The sequence below is a fragment of the Patella vulgata genome, chromosome 6, assembly GCF_932274485.2.
Source record: "Patella vulgata chromosome 6, xgPatVulg1.2, whole genome shotgun sequence".
Lineage (NCBI taxonomy): Eukaryota > Metazoa > Mollusca > Gastropoda > Patellidae > Patella > Patella vulgata.
The window spans coordinates 59,045,584-59,062,972 of NC_065884.2; the positions used below are offsets into that span (position 1 = coordinate 59,045,584).

At 35.8% G+C, this 17,389-nt stretch overlaps 1 protein-coding gene across 2 annotated transcripts in view; it reads left to right on the forward strand.

Moving 5' to 3' along the window:
* The window catches only part of LOC126823749 (protein fuzzy homolog), a 118,333-nt gene that overhangs the window by 71,369 nt on the left and 29,575 nt on the right, over positions 1 to 17,389 (forward strand). For both annotated transcript variants that reach the window (XR_007681291.1, XM_050552719.1), the window contains exons 4-10: positions 44 to 154; positions 6,984 to 7,181; positions 9,064 to 9,159; positions 9,799 to 9,902; positions 12,445 to 12,512; positions 13,498 to 13,599; positions 15,481 to 15,613. Coding sequence is in view for 1 of the 2 variants with exons in the window: in XM_050552719.1 (XP_050408676.1) it covers positions 44 to 154; positions 6,984 to 7,181; positions 9,064 to 9,159; positions 9,799 to 9,902; positions 12,445 to 12,512; positions 13,498 to 13,599; positions 15,481 to 15,613 (812 nt within the window). In the remaining variant the exon portion in view is untranslated. The remainder of the gene's footprint in view (positions 1 to 43; positions 155 to 6,983; positions 7,182 to 9,063; positions 9,160 to 9,798; positions 9,903 to 12,444; positions 12,513 to 13,497; positions 13,600 to 15,480; positions 15,614 to 17,389) is intronic.

Here is a 17,389-nt window from a genome sequence, read left to right on the forward strand (position 1 = left end):
AATTAAAGAAAAAAGTATTAAACCATGTTTTTTTGTATTTTAGGTATGTTATCAACTTATAGATTATATATTAGAAAGATGGTTTTTACCAACATTTTCTGATGTAACAAATGCTGTAGATACCATTGCTGCACAAGAAGTTCATATTTTACAAGTAAGTCGGTATTAGTTCATTAAGCATTGTCAAATAATTTTATTCAGGTGATAATGCATCTTCACTTCTCAGTTAGTTATATTTTTAAGCATACTTATCAATTTGAAAAGAGCAATTCCAAAATATTTTTATTCAGGTGATAATGCATCTTCACTTCCCAGTTAATTATATTTTTAGACATATTTTTATGCAGGTGACAATGCATTTTCACTTTCCAGTCACTTATATTTTTAGACATACTTATCAATTTGAAAAGAGCAGTTTCCAAATATTTTTTTTCCGATGACAGTGCATCTTCACTGTAATTAATTATGTTTTTAGCTAATGTTCGGCAATACTTACAAATTTGGAAAGAGGACATACATGTTATTAAAGATACAGTCCCATGAAAGTTTTTATAGGGTAGTTATTTCCAATAAAAGTATGGCATATTTGGTATATATATAATATACAGTAGAATCTGCATTAAGCAGCCACCCAAGGGAATTTTCACAACTGACCGCTTAACGGGAGTGGCCTCTTAATAAAATCTCAGTGCTTTTTGTGCTGACATAAATTAAATATTACGCTTGGATGCATTGGAAGCGGTAAATTTGACCGTCGCTGAATCTTGCGCCGAACGAAAATTCTTTAATCAAATCTCGGACATAACTTAACGGGAGTGGCCTCAGAATAAAATCTTGGTGCTTTTTGTGCTGACATAAATTAAATATTACGCTTGAATGCATTGGAAGCGGTAATTTTGACCGTCGCTGAATCTTGCGCCGAACGTAAATTCTTTACTCAAATCTCGTACATAACTTCTGTATACTTGTCATTTTGTACCAATCTTCGATACTACTGTCTACAAGTAGAGACACTCAATCTCACCCCAAAAATATCCATCTGATTAAAATACAGATTTATATTTCATTTTGTTCTTTTATACTTTCGATGGCCTCTACGACATGAAGATCTTACCAGTTGTGGTGGGAGGTATCGTCAGAGGTCAAATGAGTGGTTTTTGACCCTATGATGGTAGACATTTGATTAATCAATCAGCATTGATGTTTCTAGTGGATAACCCACAGTTCCATGCAACTCACGCCAAAAACTTGCCATAACAGACCGCTTCAATGGCTAATCCCTCACATCAATAAGAACGTGGGTTATATATAACAACTCTTCCAGATCCTAGTGTAGTAAAGACAAGTTAAACGAAATTTTGAACTATAAAAATGAAACGAAATAGGATATGTGTTTTAATCAGATTGGAAAAATATGTGTGCACAGGGCATAAATTTAAGGGGATCACTAACAGGCAGTCTGTCTCCTGCTGTCTGCTTGAATGATGTATACCACTTGGTTTTGTTGAGGGGAGTTGGATGGCCGAATGGTAAGCCCGTGCGCGCTGTATCATTAGGTCTGTCATTGAGTCAACTGGCTTGGTTTCGAATCCCTGGTTGTACGTGACAAGGAGTAGGGTTGCCTGTCCAACTTTGTGGGTTTTCTTCGGGTCCTCCGGTTTCCTCTCACTGCTAAAAACCCCTACGCACAAGCAAATTATTGAAATAAAATTGAACCATGTGTTAGTCCTGAAATAACCTAGTTTGTATCAAGTGGACGTTAAACCCCATGTCTCTCTCTGTCTCTGGTTTTGTTGTGAGAACAGTGAGAGACAAATGTACGTCAGACTTTTTCGATTAAACAACAGAAAATGAAATTGGCAGAGAATAGTCCAAGAATTTACTTGAGTTTCGATATTTATGGTAAATGGACAACCAGTATTGACAAATGATACAAGCTTTGACAATGGACCTCTCACCTAAATCAAGTCACATGACAATGAAGGATGCTTAAAATAGACATTGCAGCTTTGGGTAGTTTTCTTTCAATTAAAATGTTGAGAGTGATTTGAAGCAGACTTATGATAGATATATATATATTAGTTTAAATATGTTTTTAGTCCAAATACATCATTAAATCACAGTTTGTGCTTGTGAAGGCATCTTTAAGAGAAAGGGGATGGGCTATAGGCTCTGCGTGACAATGTGATACCATGTAAACATTTTGTTATGTAAACTGTTCTACTTTTTCATTAATAAGAGAACCCTTCCTCAAATTTGCATGGTATCCATGAAACGGAAAGTGCATTTCTGGCCTTAAATTTAAATTCAAACTTCAACGACACTGTAAAAAATGTGATTATATATGGGCATTCATTAATTTCAAGTCTTAAATTCTATACTGCATGCAACACAAATTGTTTTTTTCACAAAGTGCATTATGAACTTTTGGTATAAATGAGGCAAATGCATAGCAACGAGAGAAAATCAATATAAATTGGAATTAAGTTGATATTATGAATATTTTACTCTCATCAATCATAAATGAATCTAATCACTCATACACTGTAAATCACACTTCATTCTAATTTCATTGATTGTTCTATTTTTTTCTTTTTATCTTCATTTATTTTTTTTTTTTTCTTCATGACTTTATTAAAATGTGATTGATGTTTCAATGTTGTGGTATAATGCATCATGTAGGTCTATTTCACTGTGAAAGAAAATTTGATTTCTAGCACTCTATCTAATTTGGTTTCTCATTTGGTTTCTCACTTCCAAACCTAAAAGAAATCTACCATTTATACTTTATGTGAGTCATAGAGAATATGTTGATCTTAATGGTACCTGTATGTAGAATGTGTTTGGAAAAATGGAACACTGGGTTAAATCATCAATAATGTCTGTTGTATAACAAGGCGGCTATGTATAGATATTGGGCGTACCAGTATAAGGGAAGTAACTCTATTTAAAATAACATATTCAGTGGATACAGACCACCAAATTCCTTCATTTATTTTATATCAGCAAATCAAATAAGGGAGTTTTGGTTAACGTATATATATATATATATATATATATATATATATATATATATATATATATATATATATGTATGTATGTTTTTTGTCATGTGTTGTGGAGCCCTTTGTTTATGGGCCCTGGCTTAGTTGCATCATGGTAAAACTGGCGGTCGGAAAACACACTGTGGTGCCCAAAGTATTTAAGTTTGGGTTTGAACTGTAAGCTGTAAAATGATACACAAACTGTAACACTTCTTTGAAATCATGTGAAACAGTATTCAGATTTCTGGGAATTGTCCAGTTTTGTGGCTAAGATATATGATTTGAATTTTAGATAAACCAAAGTTAAATTCGAAAGATATCTGTAGATCAGAGTTGAGTTAAGCCAAGGTAGTTGGTGTTGTATTGAACACTGCTTCTTCATTAGCCAGCCCTGGCTGGTGCAGACAAATATGACATTAAAGATACTTTCCCACAAAAGTATTTATCGGGTGGTTATTTCCAATAAAAGTATGACAATTTTGGTATATATATGGAAAGTGGTTCACCCAATCTTTCTAGAAAAATACTGGATTCCTTGAAAACACTGGATTCCCGGTGCACGCACATGACAAAAATGAGAGGGTGTCACTAATTGACAGTCTGATGATTAAGGGCTGCCTACTCGAGTGACATCAAAGGTTGTGCGCAAAGACTGTCTGATCTCTCAGTGTTAGGGAGTGCTTGATGTATTTGTTGTTGAACTTGATGGTGAGCGGACTAGGACAGACTTAAATGTACAACAGTTTCTGAGATAAATACCATGAAAAAGACGTGGCCGCTGGATAATCAGAGAATTTAATTAGGCTTCAATATTTATGATAGATGGACAGCGATTAAAGACAACATCGCAATGAATTATCCTCCGGCTTCACATCCATTGCTAGATACCATGTCAGCCAAGTCATGTGACACAAACATGACTTCTTTTAAAACATTTATTATAGCTTGGGGTATTTCCACATAAATACAATGTTTTGGGAAGGATTCCAAGCAAAATTTAGATTAATTAGTTTAAATATGTTTTTAGTCCAAATATATCATCAAATCACCCAGATTGTAAGTCTCATTTCATTTCTTTTTATGCTGAACATGGACTTGAAATCAAAAAATGTTAATCGACTATTAATTTCTAGTGATTATCATGCCACTTGGGTGTTTATGTTACAAGGGAAATAACTCTTGTTTTTATCCTTCAACTAGCCGGATGCAGACCACCATTAATTTCCTCATTGACTTCAATGTTAATTCTGGCCTCTTTGCCCACCTCCAACTTTTCCCAAAATTTTCGTTGGACTGAATGCTTTTCACTACAGATAGAGAAAAAAATGGTCATGTCTTTGCACTAAAATTTTTATGAGGTTGACCCAAAATTTTGAGATACACAATCTTGAAGAAGCATACTAAAAACATGTAACTAGTTGTCGTACATATCATCGTAGCTAACCTGATAACCCTGTTATCCTTCCGCCTCAAAATCATGAATATTTACCAAAACCTGGCAGAAAATGTTAATTCAAATCCTCTTCGTCCATTCTAGACCAAAATATCAACAAAAATGAGCATGCAAAAGGGGAGATAAGAGACAGAGAGCGAATGGCTATTAATAGACGAACAACAATTCGTGGGTACCGAGATGATGAAATTTAATGGTGGTCTGCCTCCTATTGCAGTCTGACATTATTAAACATGCAATACTTTGTTTCGTACTTGGTTTAGTTTCAGTTGCTCTGCTTCTGATTCAAACCAGTCATAACCTTGGGATAAACAAATCAGGCAACTTCAGTAGTCATGTTAGTAAATTAGGAGATTTCAGATTTCACTGAAGTTGCGTAAAATTATTTCCCCAAAACATTTTCTCTGGTTATCACAGATAGTGATACTTACTCAATTTTTATACGCCCACATTGAAATGTGGTCGTATATTGTCGTCGCCCCCATCCGTCCGTCCGGCGTCCACAATTGCTTGTGGACGCTCTAGAGGCTAAAGTTAATATCCGATTGACTTTAAATTTATATACAGTGTTTAAGGCCATGAGACGAAGAAGCCTATTGATTTTCAGCGATTTCCGATAATTACTGCCAGAGTTATGGCCCTTGATCACTTCAAAAAATCTTGTGGACGCTCTAGAGGCTAAAGTTAATATTCGATTGACTTTAAATTTATGCACAGTGTTTAAGGTCATGAGACAAAGAAGCCTATTGATTTTCGGCGATTTCCGATAATTACTGCCAGAGTTATGGCCCTTGATCACTTCAAAAAATCTTGTGGACGCTCTAGAGGACAAAGTTAATATCCGATTGACTTTAAATTTATACACAGTGTTTAAGGTCATGAGACAAAGAAGCCTATTGATTGATTTTCAATGAATTTTTATTACTTGGAACAGCTAAATCCATGATACAGTATTAAAAGTTTTGTATACAAAACGTTAGCATTGGGCAGAACTTTATAAAAACCAAACAAATTCTAATGGTTTTCTGAGTTGTTGCTCTTAATCAGATTTTAGTGTATTATAAATGTTTCATTACCGAAAAAAGTAAAAATATGCGACAACTCTTGTTGACTGCCCGGACGATTTAGCTGCGGGCGTATGTTTCGTTGCCTGGCAACCTATCTTTCTATGAAGCTCTGTCCGGAATATACAAGCAAAATCCCATCACTGGTCAATGTACTGATGACATTACTCTATCGTGAACCATTCCTTCTTCAGCAGAGTCTGTTTATCATTACTTGGACCTGAACCATTCTTCCTTCCTCTGAGCTTGTTCCTGATTTTAGTCAGAACCTTTCTTTTCCTTCACTGGATGTTTTATGATTACTTTGGCCTGAACCATTCTTTCTTCCTGAGTCTGTTTACTGCTGGGTGGTAAATGTTCTTATTAGTTTGGTTGAAAGTTTTTGTTGGTTGATCTTCTGTCACATCAGAGCTGTAACTGAAATTAAATAAATAACTGGTTTGGCAAGGCTCCTGATGACTCAGTGGGGTAAATGAGTAAGGCATATGCTCTTTGTGGGATTTGATAGAATATTTAGAATATTTATTAATACGAAGTGTATATTTTTCCGTCCGACGGTTCTGTACTTTATTTACTATTTAGCCGTCATTTCCGTTTGACATGTTGATTCCTGATATATTCCACCATTTTGGAACATTAAAAACAACTCGTCTTTCAAGTTTGGTGCAGGAGCACGATTTTACGGGAAAAACATAAACCACCGACAGTCTAAGTACTTAAATTAAAAACCAAAATCCGCAGATATGCGCCCTCGACCAAAATAGAATAATATTCTAAATGCTTTTCTACAATTTACATTTATTATCTTTTTTTCTTTTAAAAATAATTCTCCAGTTTCTACCATCAGAAATTAAGTATGGCTATTTGCTTCCTTATAAGAAACGGAGAAAGAAGCATTCTTAGACAAAGGATGAATAGACTTGACTGGTGGTTTTGGGTTAGGGTTAATGTTAGGTATAGATTAGATGTTAATGTTAGACGGTAAAATAGCCCACAAATTGAAAGAGCCGGCATCGTTGCTAAGTCTAGGGCCCTGTTTCACGAAATTTTAACTAAAGATAAAATCCAAATTTTAATAGATACTTCAATTTTGATTGGCTAAGCATTAAAATCAATCTAATATTGTCCAATCAAATTACTAAAATTTGGATTTTATCTTAGTTAAAATTTCGTGAAACAGGCCCCTGGCGCATGTCAAACGGAAGTGACGGCTAAATAGTAAATAAAGTTAAGAACCGTCAGACGGCAAAATATACACTGCCCAATATTAATAAGTCTGTGGGTGTATATCTTTAAGGTTTTAACTTTTTATACATAATACAAGACACAAAGAAAGAAGGACAAGCAAGTATGTTTTAGCAGACTGAAAAATAGTAATTTATTCTTCTCTCCAGGAATTTATGGAAATGTTTTTTATTTTAGAATTTTCTGGATGCCTTTACTGAAACTGGGGACAGCCTGTTTGGGTGTTTGATGGTTCATGGAAAAGTTGCAGTCGCTACTAAAAAATGGTGGAGTTTATCTGCTACAGAATTAATCTTATTGTCATTGTTAGTTGAGTCATTACTTAGATGTTCCTCTAGAGATGTTCCTGTTTATTTACCTCAGATGAGTCCATCGGTAATGTATCAACACTTAGCCTTCAATATGACACTAATAGGCTTTTTAGACTCTTATATTTAAATGGGAGTGTATTGTTCAGACATATTTTAAGTCAAGCTAGTTTACATTCTTTGCCCTCGTCGGATAAAGGTTAAAATTAATTACTGCACATGCCCAAATCTAGCTTTTTAAGCCAACTGTTTAAGATGTCCAAGATAAGCTAGCTTTTTTAAACAAAGCCCTTTTGAACACAGAGAGCGGAAGGTTTTAAACTGGTTTATTTGCCACACCTTGCATTCAGATGTGTTTTTATACGCCCACATTGAAATGTGGATGTATATTGCCGTCGTCGGTCCGTCTGTCCATCGTCCACAATTTCTTGTGAACACTCTAACACCAAAAGTTATCATCCAATTGATATATGTTGTTTACATTAGTGAGATGAAGAAGCCTATTTAATTTTAATAATTTCCGTTTATTACGTCTAGAGTTATGGGCCTTGTTTCACTTTGTTGAACCGTGTGAACGCTCTAATGTCAAAAGTTATTATCCGATCTTTCTGAAATTCCTATGCATGATTTAAATTAGTGAAACGAAGAAGCCTATTGAATTTCAGCAATTTCCGTTCATTAGTCTAGAGTTATGGCCCTTGTTTCACTTTATTGAAACTTGTGCACGTTCTAACGTCAAAAGTTATCATCCGATCTTTCTGAAATTATATGCATTATTTAGATTAGTGAAACGAAGAAGCCTGTTGAATTTCAGCAATTTACATTTATTATGTCTAGAGTTATGGCCCTTGTTTCACTTTATTGAACCTTGTGAACACTCTAACGTCAAAAGTTAACACCCGATCTTTGTATGATTTAAATTAGTGAAACCTTGTGAACATTTGAATGACAAAAGTGATCATGTTATCTGCATGAAATTTATATGCATTATTTAAATTAATCGTGGACCTTATATTATAAGGTCCATGAATTAGTAAAACGAAAAAGCCTGTCAAATTTCAACAATTTCTGTAGATTACTTCCAGAGTTGAGACCCTTGTTTCAGTTTGGAGAACCTTGTAAACCCTCAAACGACATAATTTATAATCTGATCTGTATGGAACTGTCTTGTAAAGTCCCCCAATTACCTACAAAGGAATAAATATGCGACAACCCTTGTCGACCGCTCGGACGATTTAGCTGCTGTGGGCGTATGTTTCGTTGCCTGGCAACCTATCTTTAAACAAGTTGAACTTAAGAGTCTGACTGAACGATTACGATTCTAGGCAGTTCCCTGTCAATAATTTCAGTACTTGAGGTATGGATAATGTGGTCATACAGAGGCTTCTTTATTACACTTCGAGTGTAGTTGAGAATCAGAAAAAAATCTTGATCTGAATTTAGTGTTAGTGTTTTCATTCAAATTGTATGTGAGGTATCAGAAAATTTACATCTGAATTTAACGATTGATATTATTTTCATCCAAATTGTATCTGAGGTATTCACAATATCAAGTTATAACTGATACATATTCTCCCACTGATAAACAACCTGAATCCGATGTGATATGAGTCCATGGGTTCCATGTCGGCTGTATATGCCGGTCATGAATGAGGGCTATGGAAAATGACTGAAGCTAGATCTGACCCATCAGTCATTTTTTATTCCGGAAAAATAGCATAATTTTTAAAACCCAATTTTCAAATATGGCTGTGATCAACCGCTGTCATGTAATTATCTGATCGTAAACAAAAATTGAAAGTCTTTCTGCAGAAACAAAAGGAATCACACTTGATTTTGGACTTAATCAGGCATCTCTCCTGACCACGAGCAAATTGCTAAAATAAGTAAAAGAAAGGGTGATGATATAAGATTTGTTTGAAATGTGATGTGTATAAAATTGTATGCAGGTACCTCACAGATTATTGACATTTAGCTTGATGAATGGTGTAGATGTTTGTATCATTTGCGGTCCGGCACCATCGTTATCTCAACTAGAAAAGGAGGTTTGTTAAATACTAAATAATTATTACATATTATTTTTTCATGACAAGGGAGCCACAGTGGCTCAGTGGGTATGGTGTTGGCTTACTAACCAAAACGCTCTCAGGTACAAGCGTAGGATTGGCCTATGATAAGTCTCAAAAGTTCCCCCCTTTGTAAGTGGTTCGGAAGGAATTGTATGTACAAAATGAAATGAAGAGGGCATATGACATACAGTGTGCTATGAGGGATACTTAGCCCGGACAGCCTCACTGTGTCAAACTCTTATTTTGAATTCCAACAGTACAGGATTCTTTTGTGTGCACACCAATGTGTACACAGGGACTCGATATTTTGCTCCAAACTGAATGACTAAACACTGTACATGTCAGACCTTCAGTCCTGCGCCATTGACAAGAGGGAACACTGCTGGAATATTCCTGGGAAGGTTTCTCAACAAACACTGGTTTGAACCCCAGACAGCCTGGTTAATGAGCCAGCACCTTACTCACTGAGCCACCGCAGTTCCCTCTTTATGTACAGTTTGAATGTCACTCGGAATAAAATTCTCTGCATAATGTGAAAACATTAAATAAATACACAAGCAAATGAATATGACAGAAAAGATAACAATATTTGTAAAAAGTTGATTTCATTTTCAGGTGGGAAGATTTTGGGGAGCTGCCTTTGATTCATTAAAGTCTTTACGAGAAGTTCATCCGAGAAATATACCACCTAATATCACTTTAGATCCTAATATAATGGGGTGAGTAGGGCTGAAGGGGTTGTAGTCGGCTATAATACTAGATAAGTACCCAGGATACCGACTGAAAAACTCTGTAATGGTACCATCGGGGCTCACACTGTCGGTCGCCAAAGTTGCAATTTGTGATAAAAATATGAAAGTGGCGATTAAAATGTGATTTTGGCGATAATGTTTTGTGGTACTGGCGATTCTTTTTGAGAACTGGTGGAAAAAAATCTTAAAATTCTAATCGTATTTATCCTGGATTAATCATTATTGAGTGTCAATCACGTGGCAGGATACTATAAATTAATAAACTGGCCAACGATATTCCGGATCGCATCAATGAGTAATACTAATCAGTTGTCTTGGATTAATGATTAGTTGATTGATAATTGTGAATATATATGTATATATAGATATAAAGCCTATGTCAAGTCATTATTTACTCCTAATGATTAATCAAAACGGTGATTAATTGTTGTTTCGTTTCGTCTTAAAATAAATGATAATACATGTTATCAAAATGGCCGACAGTTCCTTGCGAAGAGAATTAAATATTTTGATAGCTGAATTCGTTTACAGTGGCTTCATATACGTCATGTAAAAATACAAGCATGCCTATCGGATATCATTATTTCAAATTATAATATCACCACTGGTCGAAAACATAAGAACAAGTTGAATAGTGACGATTCTTGAGCGAGAAAACAGTTCGACATTTGTAACATATTACCGTCACCAAAATGGTATAAAAGTTAACGACGAGTATATTGTAAGCATCTCTTAACAAATATAGGCCTACATGTAATTGGAATTTATACCATTCTATCAGGGATTCAGATTCTCATATCTTTACGGTAACTGAAAATAACAATAGGCCCATTGTGCACACAACACATAAATTTATAGAAAATTGGCAATCCTTGGATGAGATTTGACTTGTAAATACTGAAAATATATTGTGAGTACGGTGTTCAAATAGACTTGAGTCACCAAAACTAAATTCTGATCTTATTGAATCCAAACATTGCTAATCTATTATGTAAAGACAGATTTGTATATATCGGTAATTGTTTTATAAGCCTAGCTGAGACATAAAATTGTTAGGTATTGTCTTTTCTATCACACATTTTTGGCAGATAAAATATTCCAGTTGGCGGAAAAAAATATGAACATTTTTTTTATATTAAAATTATCATCCATTTTGGTGGGAAAAAATCGAAAGCCAATGTGAGCCCTGGGTACCCGAGTTAAAAAAAAAAAAAATCTTGTAGACAGTCATTTGATATTGTTGTGAAAATTATTGCTACCTCGGTATGACTTTGGAATCTGCGGAAAATATTTCCAAAACTGTCAAGAGTTCTTTTACTTGCATACGAATGTGTACACAAACCTTGTTTTTTTGCTCCATCTGAATGACTAGACACTGTTCCATGTCAGGCCCTCCATCCTGCAGCACTGACAAAGGGAAACTATGCCGGAAAATGAAGAGGAACTTTAACAACCAACACCGTGACCGAACTTCCTGGTTAATGAGCCGGGGGATCACGTGCCTAAGTGGGTAAGACGCTGGCTCGCTAGCCTGGAGGTCAGGTGTTCGATTCCTGCATTGGCCGAGAAAGTTCATCCAGATTTTCCGGCGTGGTTCCCCCTTGTCAGTGATGCAGGACGGAGGGCCTGACAAGGACAGCTGTCTAGTCCTTTGGATGAGACGGAAAACCGAGGTCCTGTGTATACATTGGAATGCATGTAAAAGATCCCTTGGCAGTTGGAATTCGATATAAGAGTAGGCGATAGTGCCGCTGCCCGGGCAAAATTTCCCTCATAGCACACTGTATGGAGTATGCCCGTCTTCATTAGCCCAGCATAGGAGCAGAACATTTCTGGTTAATGAGCAAGTGTCTTACTCACTGGGCCAACGCAGCTCCCAATAATAAAAATACAATACACCAAGTGCCAAAAGTAAATAAAATGTATGGGGAAGATACAATCTGATTAAGATACAGATCTATATTTCGTTTCGTTTTTTTATACTTTCGATGGCCTACACTACATGAAGATCTGACAAGTTATATCCATAGGTCACGTCAGAGAGAAAGAGAGAGAAATGGGGTTTAACGTCCAGTCGACACAAACTAGGTCATTTCGGGACTAACATGGTATAATTTTATTTTAATAAATTGCTTGTGCATAGGGGTCTTTAGCAGTGGGAGGAAACCGAAGGACCCGGAGAAAACCCACGAGGTTGGACAGGCGACCCTACTCCTTGTCACGTACAACCGGGGATTCGAAACCACGCCAGTCGACTCAATGACAGACTTTATGATACAGCGCGCGCACGCTAACCATTCAGCCATCCAACCCCCCAGGTCACGTCAGGGGTCAAAAGACCGACTTATGATCTATGACGTCAGACATTTGATTAACCAATCAACATTGATATTACTAGTGGATTACCCACTAACGAAATAGGTTCTGTGTTTTAACCAAATTGGGGGGAAGATATTGCCTTGTAATGTCTAAAAACTGATGGTTATCTATAATGATATACCACTTGCAGGTTCATGTTAATAAATGGTGAAAGTAATAGATGTTTATGTTCTGTTGATGTAAATTCATGTACATCAGGTAAGTATTTTCTTGTTTATTACAAATTTAACATCCAGTACATTATAATATGATATTATGGACAGGTTGATTTAATTAAGTTATTTACATATCAAGGTGTATTGTAATGAAAAAGGAAATGAGTAAAAACATAAAAAGTTCTAGTGTATCAAAATTTCACTTTAAAACATGGTGTTAAAATTCACAGGTGGAAGAGAGGGCGGGTCATCTTCTCCCTTTGTCATGATAAAAAACAGGTTAAAACAGGAGGTCCAGCTGACTGATGTTTGGTGTCATCAGTGCAGATAGAAAAATCCCTGTGAAGAAAACAATATGGAAAAGCAAAGTTCTCGCAGTAAAATCCACCTAGCTGGACCCGTGGATTAGTTACATATTAAATTGTTTTCCCCACAGGGTTTTTAATTTAAAACTACAAGATTATATCCATTTTGTTAAAACAGTTCTTTATCTCTGTAAGGTAGCCACTGTTTATATTTAGATGGTAGTATAAATACTGTACTGTTTATATAGAAGGGGTAGTATAAATACTGTATGGATTGTTTATATATAGAGGGGGTAGTATAAATACTGTACTGTTTATATAGAGGGTAATATAAATAATGTATGGATTGTTTATATATAGAATAGAGAGGGTAGTATAAATACTGTATGGATTGTTTATATATAGAATATAGAGGGTAGTATAAATACTGTATGGATTGTTTATATATAGTGGGGGTAGTATAAATACTGTACTGTTTATATAGAGGGGGTAGTATAAATACTGTATGGATTGTTTATATATAGAGGGGGTAGTATAAATACTGTACTGTTTATATAGAGGGTAATATAAATAATGTATGGATTGTTTATATATAGAATAGAGAGGGTAGTATAAATACTGTATGGATTGTTTATATATAGAATATAGAGGGTAGTATAAATACTGTATGGATTGTTTATATATAGAGGGTAGTATAAATACTGTACCGATTATTCATTTTAGAACACAGTATAAATGGTGCAAGAAGAAGAGAGATATTACGGTGCTATTATCAAAAAGTTATAGGAACTTATTTCTCCAGTACAATAGAAGGCAGTGAAAATGGTTGGTTGAATTAAAGACCTCTTTTCCAATATACAATAATTATTGTTATTTCACAACATGCATGGGGGAAAAACATGGATTTTTTAGGGGATGTTTGCAAAAGCAAAATGATAAATGATATATCAATCAGTGGAAAAAAATATTTAATTAGTGCTTGTCCAATTAAATAGCCTACTATTTAAAGGAGAAATCCCAAATAGTAAACACAACTGTTAAATCAGGGTGAAACACTTCTGCAGACCTTTAACCTTGTCCTGTACTTCTATCTGGGGCTGTCTTACTTTCTGGAAGAAATACAAACTGTCAGTTTCCATTTGGGCCCCCAATTCTACAAAAATGGAAGTGCCAGCGTAACACTGATATACCTTAAATGCATCCCTTAGCTATTAAGCTAAATGTAGTGACGATTTCCTAACTGTTCATCTTGACATAAGTACAAATTATTACATAACAGGGTTATGCCTGTTAATTTGATACATGGGCGGAAAGAAAGAAAGAAATGGGGTTTTAACGTCCACTCGACTCAAACTAGGTCATTTCGGGACTAACATGGTTTAATTTTATTTCAATAATTCGCTTGTGCATAGGGGTCTTTAGCAGTGGGAGGAAACCGGAGGACCCGGAGAAAACCCACGAGGTTGGACAGGCGACCCTACTCCTTGTTACGTACAACCAGGGATTCGAAACCACACCAGTCGACTCTATGACAGACTTTATGATACAGCGCGCGCACACTAACCATTCAGCCATCCCCCCCTCCCCCCCCCCACAGGGGAGGAGCGATGAATCTCAATTATAGATTCATTATACCAACACCTTGATGATGCAATTTGATTGGTCAAGACTTTGGAACATAATCGATTGTGTTCAAAAAGATAAATGTGCAATTAATTAGTATGTGTCATCTATTTATGAGATTGTGTCGGGGGACATTAGCTATAGTTACATTGTGTGATAATTTGTGTCTGAAAATACCTGTGACAGGTGATGTCTAGGCTTGTATATTTACATTGTATGATAATTTGTACTTGACAAAGTCTGTGACAGGTGATAATATGTACTTGACAGGTGTGTTATGTCCAAGTTTAGAGATAGGTGTAATGGATAAAAAAAAGTATTAATAAGAATAGGCTTGATATGTTTTGGAGCTCCTGCGTTATTAAGGAGGGGAGGGGGCATCAATTTCGTAAGATCTGTCAATGAGTTAAGTCACTGTCATGGTTTTCATTCCCCTATTGTTTGTGACAAGAAGTAGGATCATCTGTCTAACCTTATGGGTTTCTCTGGGTCCAGCCACTGTTAAAGACCCACATTTTAGTCCCGAAAAATGACCTAGTTTGTGTCGAGTGGACTTTAAACCCCATTTCTCTCTCTCTTGTGGTATTCTTTATATCAGTATCATATTTGTGTTTAATCTATTATCTGATCTATACTTCCTCACATTCAGTTAGATTCTGCTTTAAGCCATTTCACCTTACATTATAAAAAAATGTTCACATCCCAACCCACGTCATCATCCCAAAATTTTGTTTTATTTGTCTTTACTACACTAGGATCTGGAAAAGTTGTTATCATTGACATGTTCTGGGTGATGTAAGGGATTAGCCAATGAAACGGTCTGTTATGGCAAGCTTTTGGCATGAAGTGTACAGAACTGTGGGTAAACAGCTAGAAACGTCAACACTGATTGATTTTTCAATGTCTGACATCATAGGGTCAAAAGCTCCCAATACAACTGGTCAGATCTTCATGTAGTGTAGGCCATTGAAAGTATAAAAAAAACGAAAAGATATATAGATTTGTATTATAATCAGATTGCATCCCAACCCCCCAGTCTTAATTGTTTGGCAGTGGCGTTGTATTTTTTTCACTTATTTGTAGGTCCAACAGAGTTTGCTCACAAACCATTTGAAACATATGTTGTTACAGAGAGCTATAAAATATATGCCTTACAACTCAACACCTATCATTTTTTCGTGCTGTATACCATAGACATTCCCACATATGCCATGAGGTAGGTACCCATTTTTATGTTATAAAAGTTAAAAACATTTGGGTAAACACCTTTACAACAATAGAATATCAGATGTCTTTGACACAATAACAAGGGTTTAGAGTTAGTGCACCAGCTCTCAAATGGAAAAGATCATGCGGTTTCAATGCGGTTTCAATGAGGTAGGTACCCATTTTTATGTTATAAAAGTTAAAACATTTGTGTAAACACCTTTACAGCAATAGAATATCAGATGTCTTTGACACAATAACAAAGGTTTAGAGTTAGTGCACCAGCTCTCAAATGGAAAAGATCATGCGGTTTCAATGCAGTTTTCAGCGCTATTACTTCATATCAGTAATCTTATTGCTTGACCAGTGTCAAACATATGCTATGGCTCATCTATGTTATACATCATCTCTAGCATGTTTCATACAGTCCAATGCTTCTTGGAGAGAACCCCCTGGATCCCTAATGATACAATGTATATAGATCAGGTTTTTGTGCGCCCAAAGGATCTTGTTCCGTATGGAAAATCAGTGATGACCAAGCCCTTGACCCTCGTTATTGATTTTAACAATTTTAACAATTTCTGTTATTGATTGTGGGAGCCACAGTGGGTCAGTGAAGTGAGTAAGACATCTCGGTAACCTGGGGGTCCAGTGTTTGATCCCTGTGTTTACCCAAAAAAGTTCATCAGGATTTTCCTGCATGGTTCCCCCTTGTCAGTGATGCAGGACCGAAGACTTGGCAAGGGAAAATGTAGTAATTCAGATGGGACAAACAACTGAGGTCCTGTGTGCATGTTGGCATGTGCGTAAAAGAACCCTTGACAGTTGGAATTCGAAATAAGAGTAGACATTAGTGCCGCGGTCTGGGTAAAATTTCTCTCTTAGCACACTGTATCGTGTATGCCCATCTTCATTAGCTCAGTCAGAGTAGGACGTTAAACCCCATTTCATTTTCAGTTCATTTTGTTATTGATTATTTATGACCAAGGTTTCACCATGGGCCATATAGATTATTGCAGCACAAGTTTTTATTGTCTGCATTCAGTATTCTTTGCATTTTAATCTGGATTATTTTTTCACTTAAAGATACATTATGGGAGATTTTTTATAGAGAGTTGGCCATTCTTGCTATAACAGTTCAAAAGTAGATGATGAAAAAAGAATATATTTAAAATTTCAGTCAAATTGCTTTATTCTGAACATAGTTATCATTGTTGTAATATTTGACTAGAAATGGTAGTGAAATGTACCTTCAGCTAGGCCGATCGTTTGATTGACAGGTGTTAACTCCACCTACATATCTCGATTATCAAGTAAAGTTTTCAATGGCATGCGGAAACGCTCTACAGCGGCCTCGCTAAGTACACTCTATCATTTAGCCTCGATCTAACTGATGTATTCTCATCGGGGTGCGCCATATTTGAATTAATCAATCAAATGAAATCATATTTAAATCCGAGCTGTAGCCGAGCCATCCGTGGGTCTACAGATTTGATTTTGGGCTTGTTGTTTAAATAAAGATCTAATTTATAATTTCTATAACATCTGAAGCCTAAATTAAGACTTGCAATAATCAGATTTTGCTCTTGCATAATGTATGTTTAAAGTGCTGTCTTGTGCCATAATGTCAGGGTTCAAATCCCCACTTTGGTCAATAATCCCTGTTCTTATAGTCATAGTGTTAGGCAGTAAAATAAGGTTCACTAGTGTACATATTGTACAAGACTCTAGGCATTGGGAACTCAAAGAAGAGGTGGCTGAAATACTGCAGTCAGGCCAATATTCC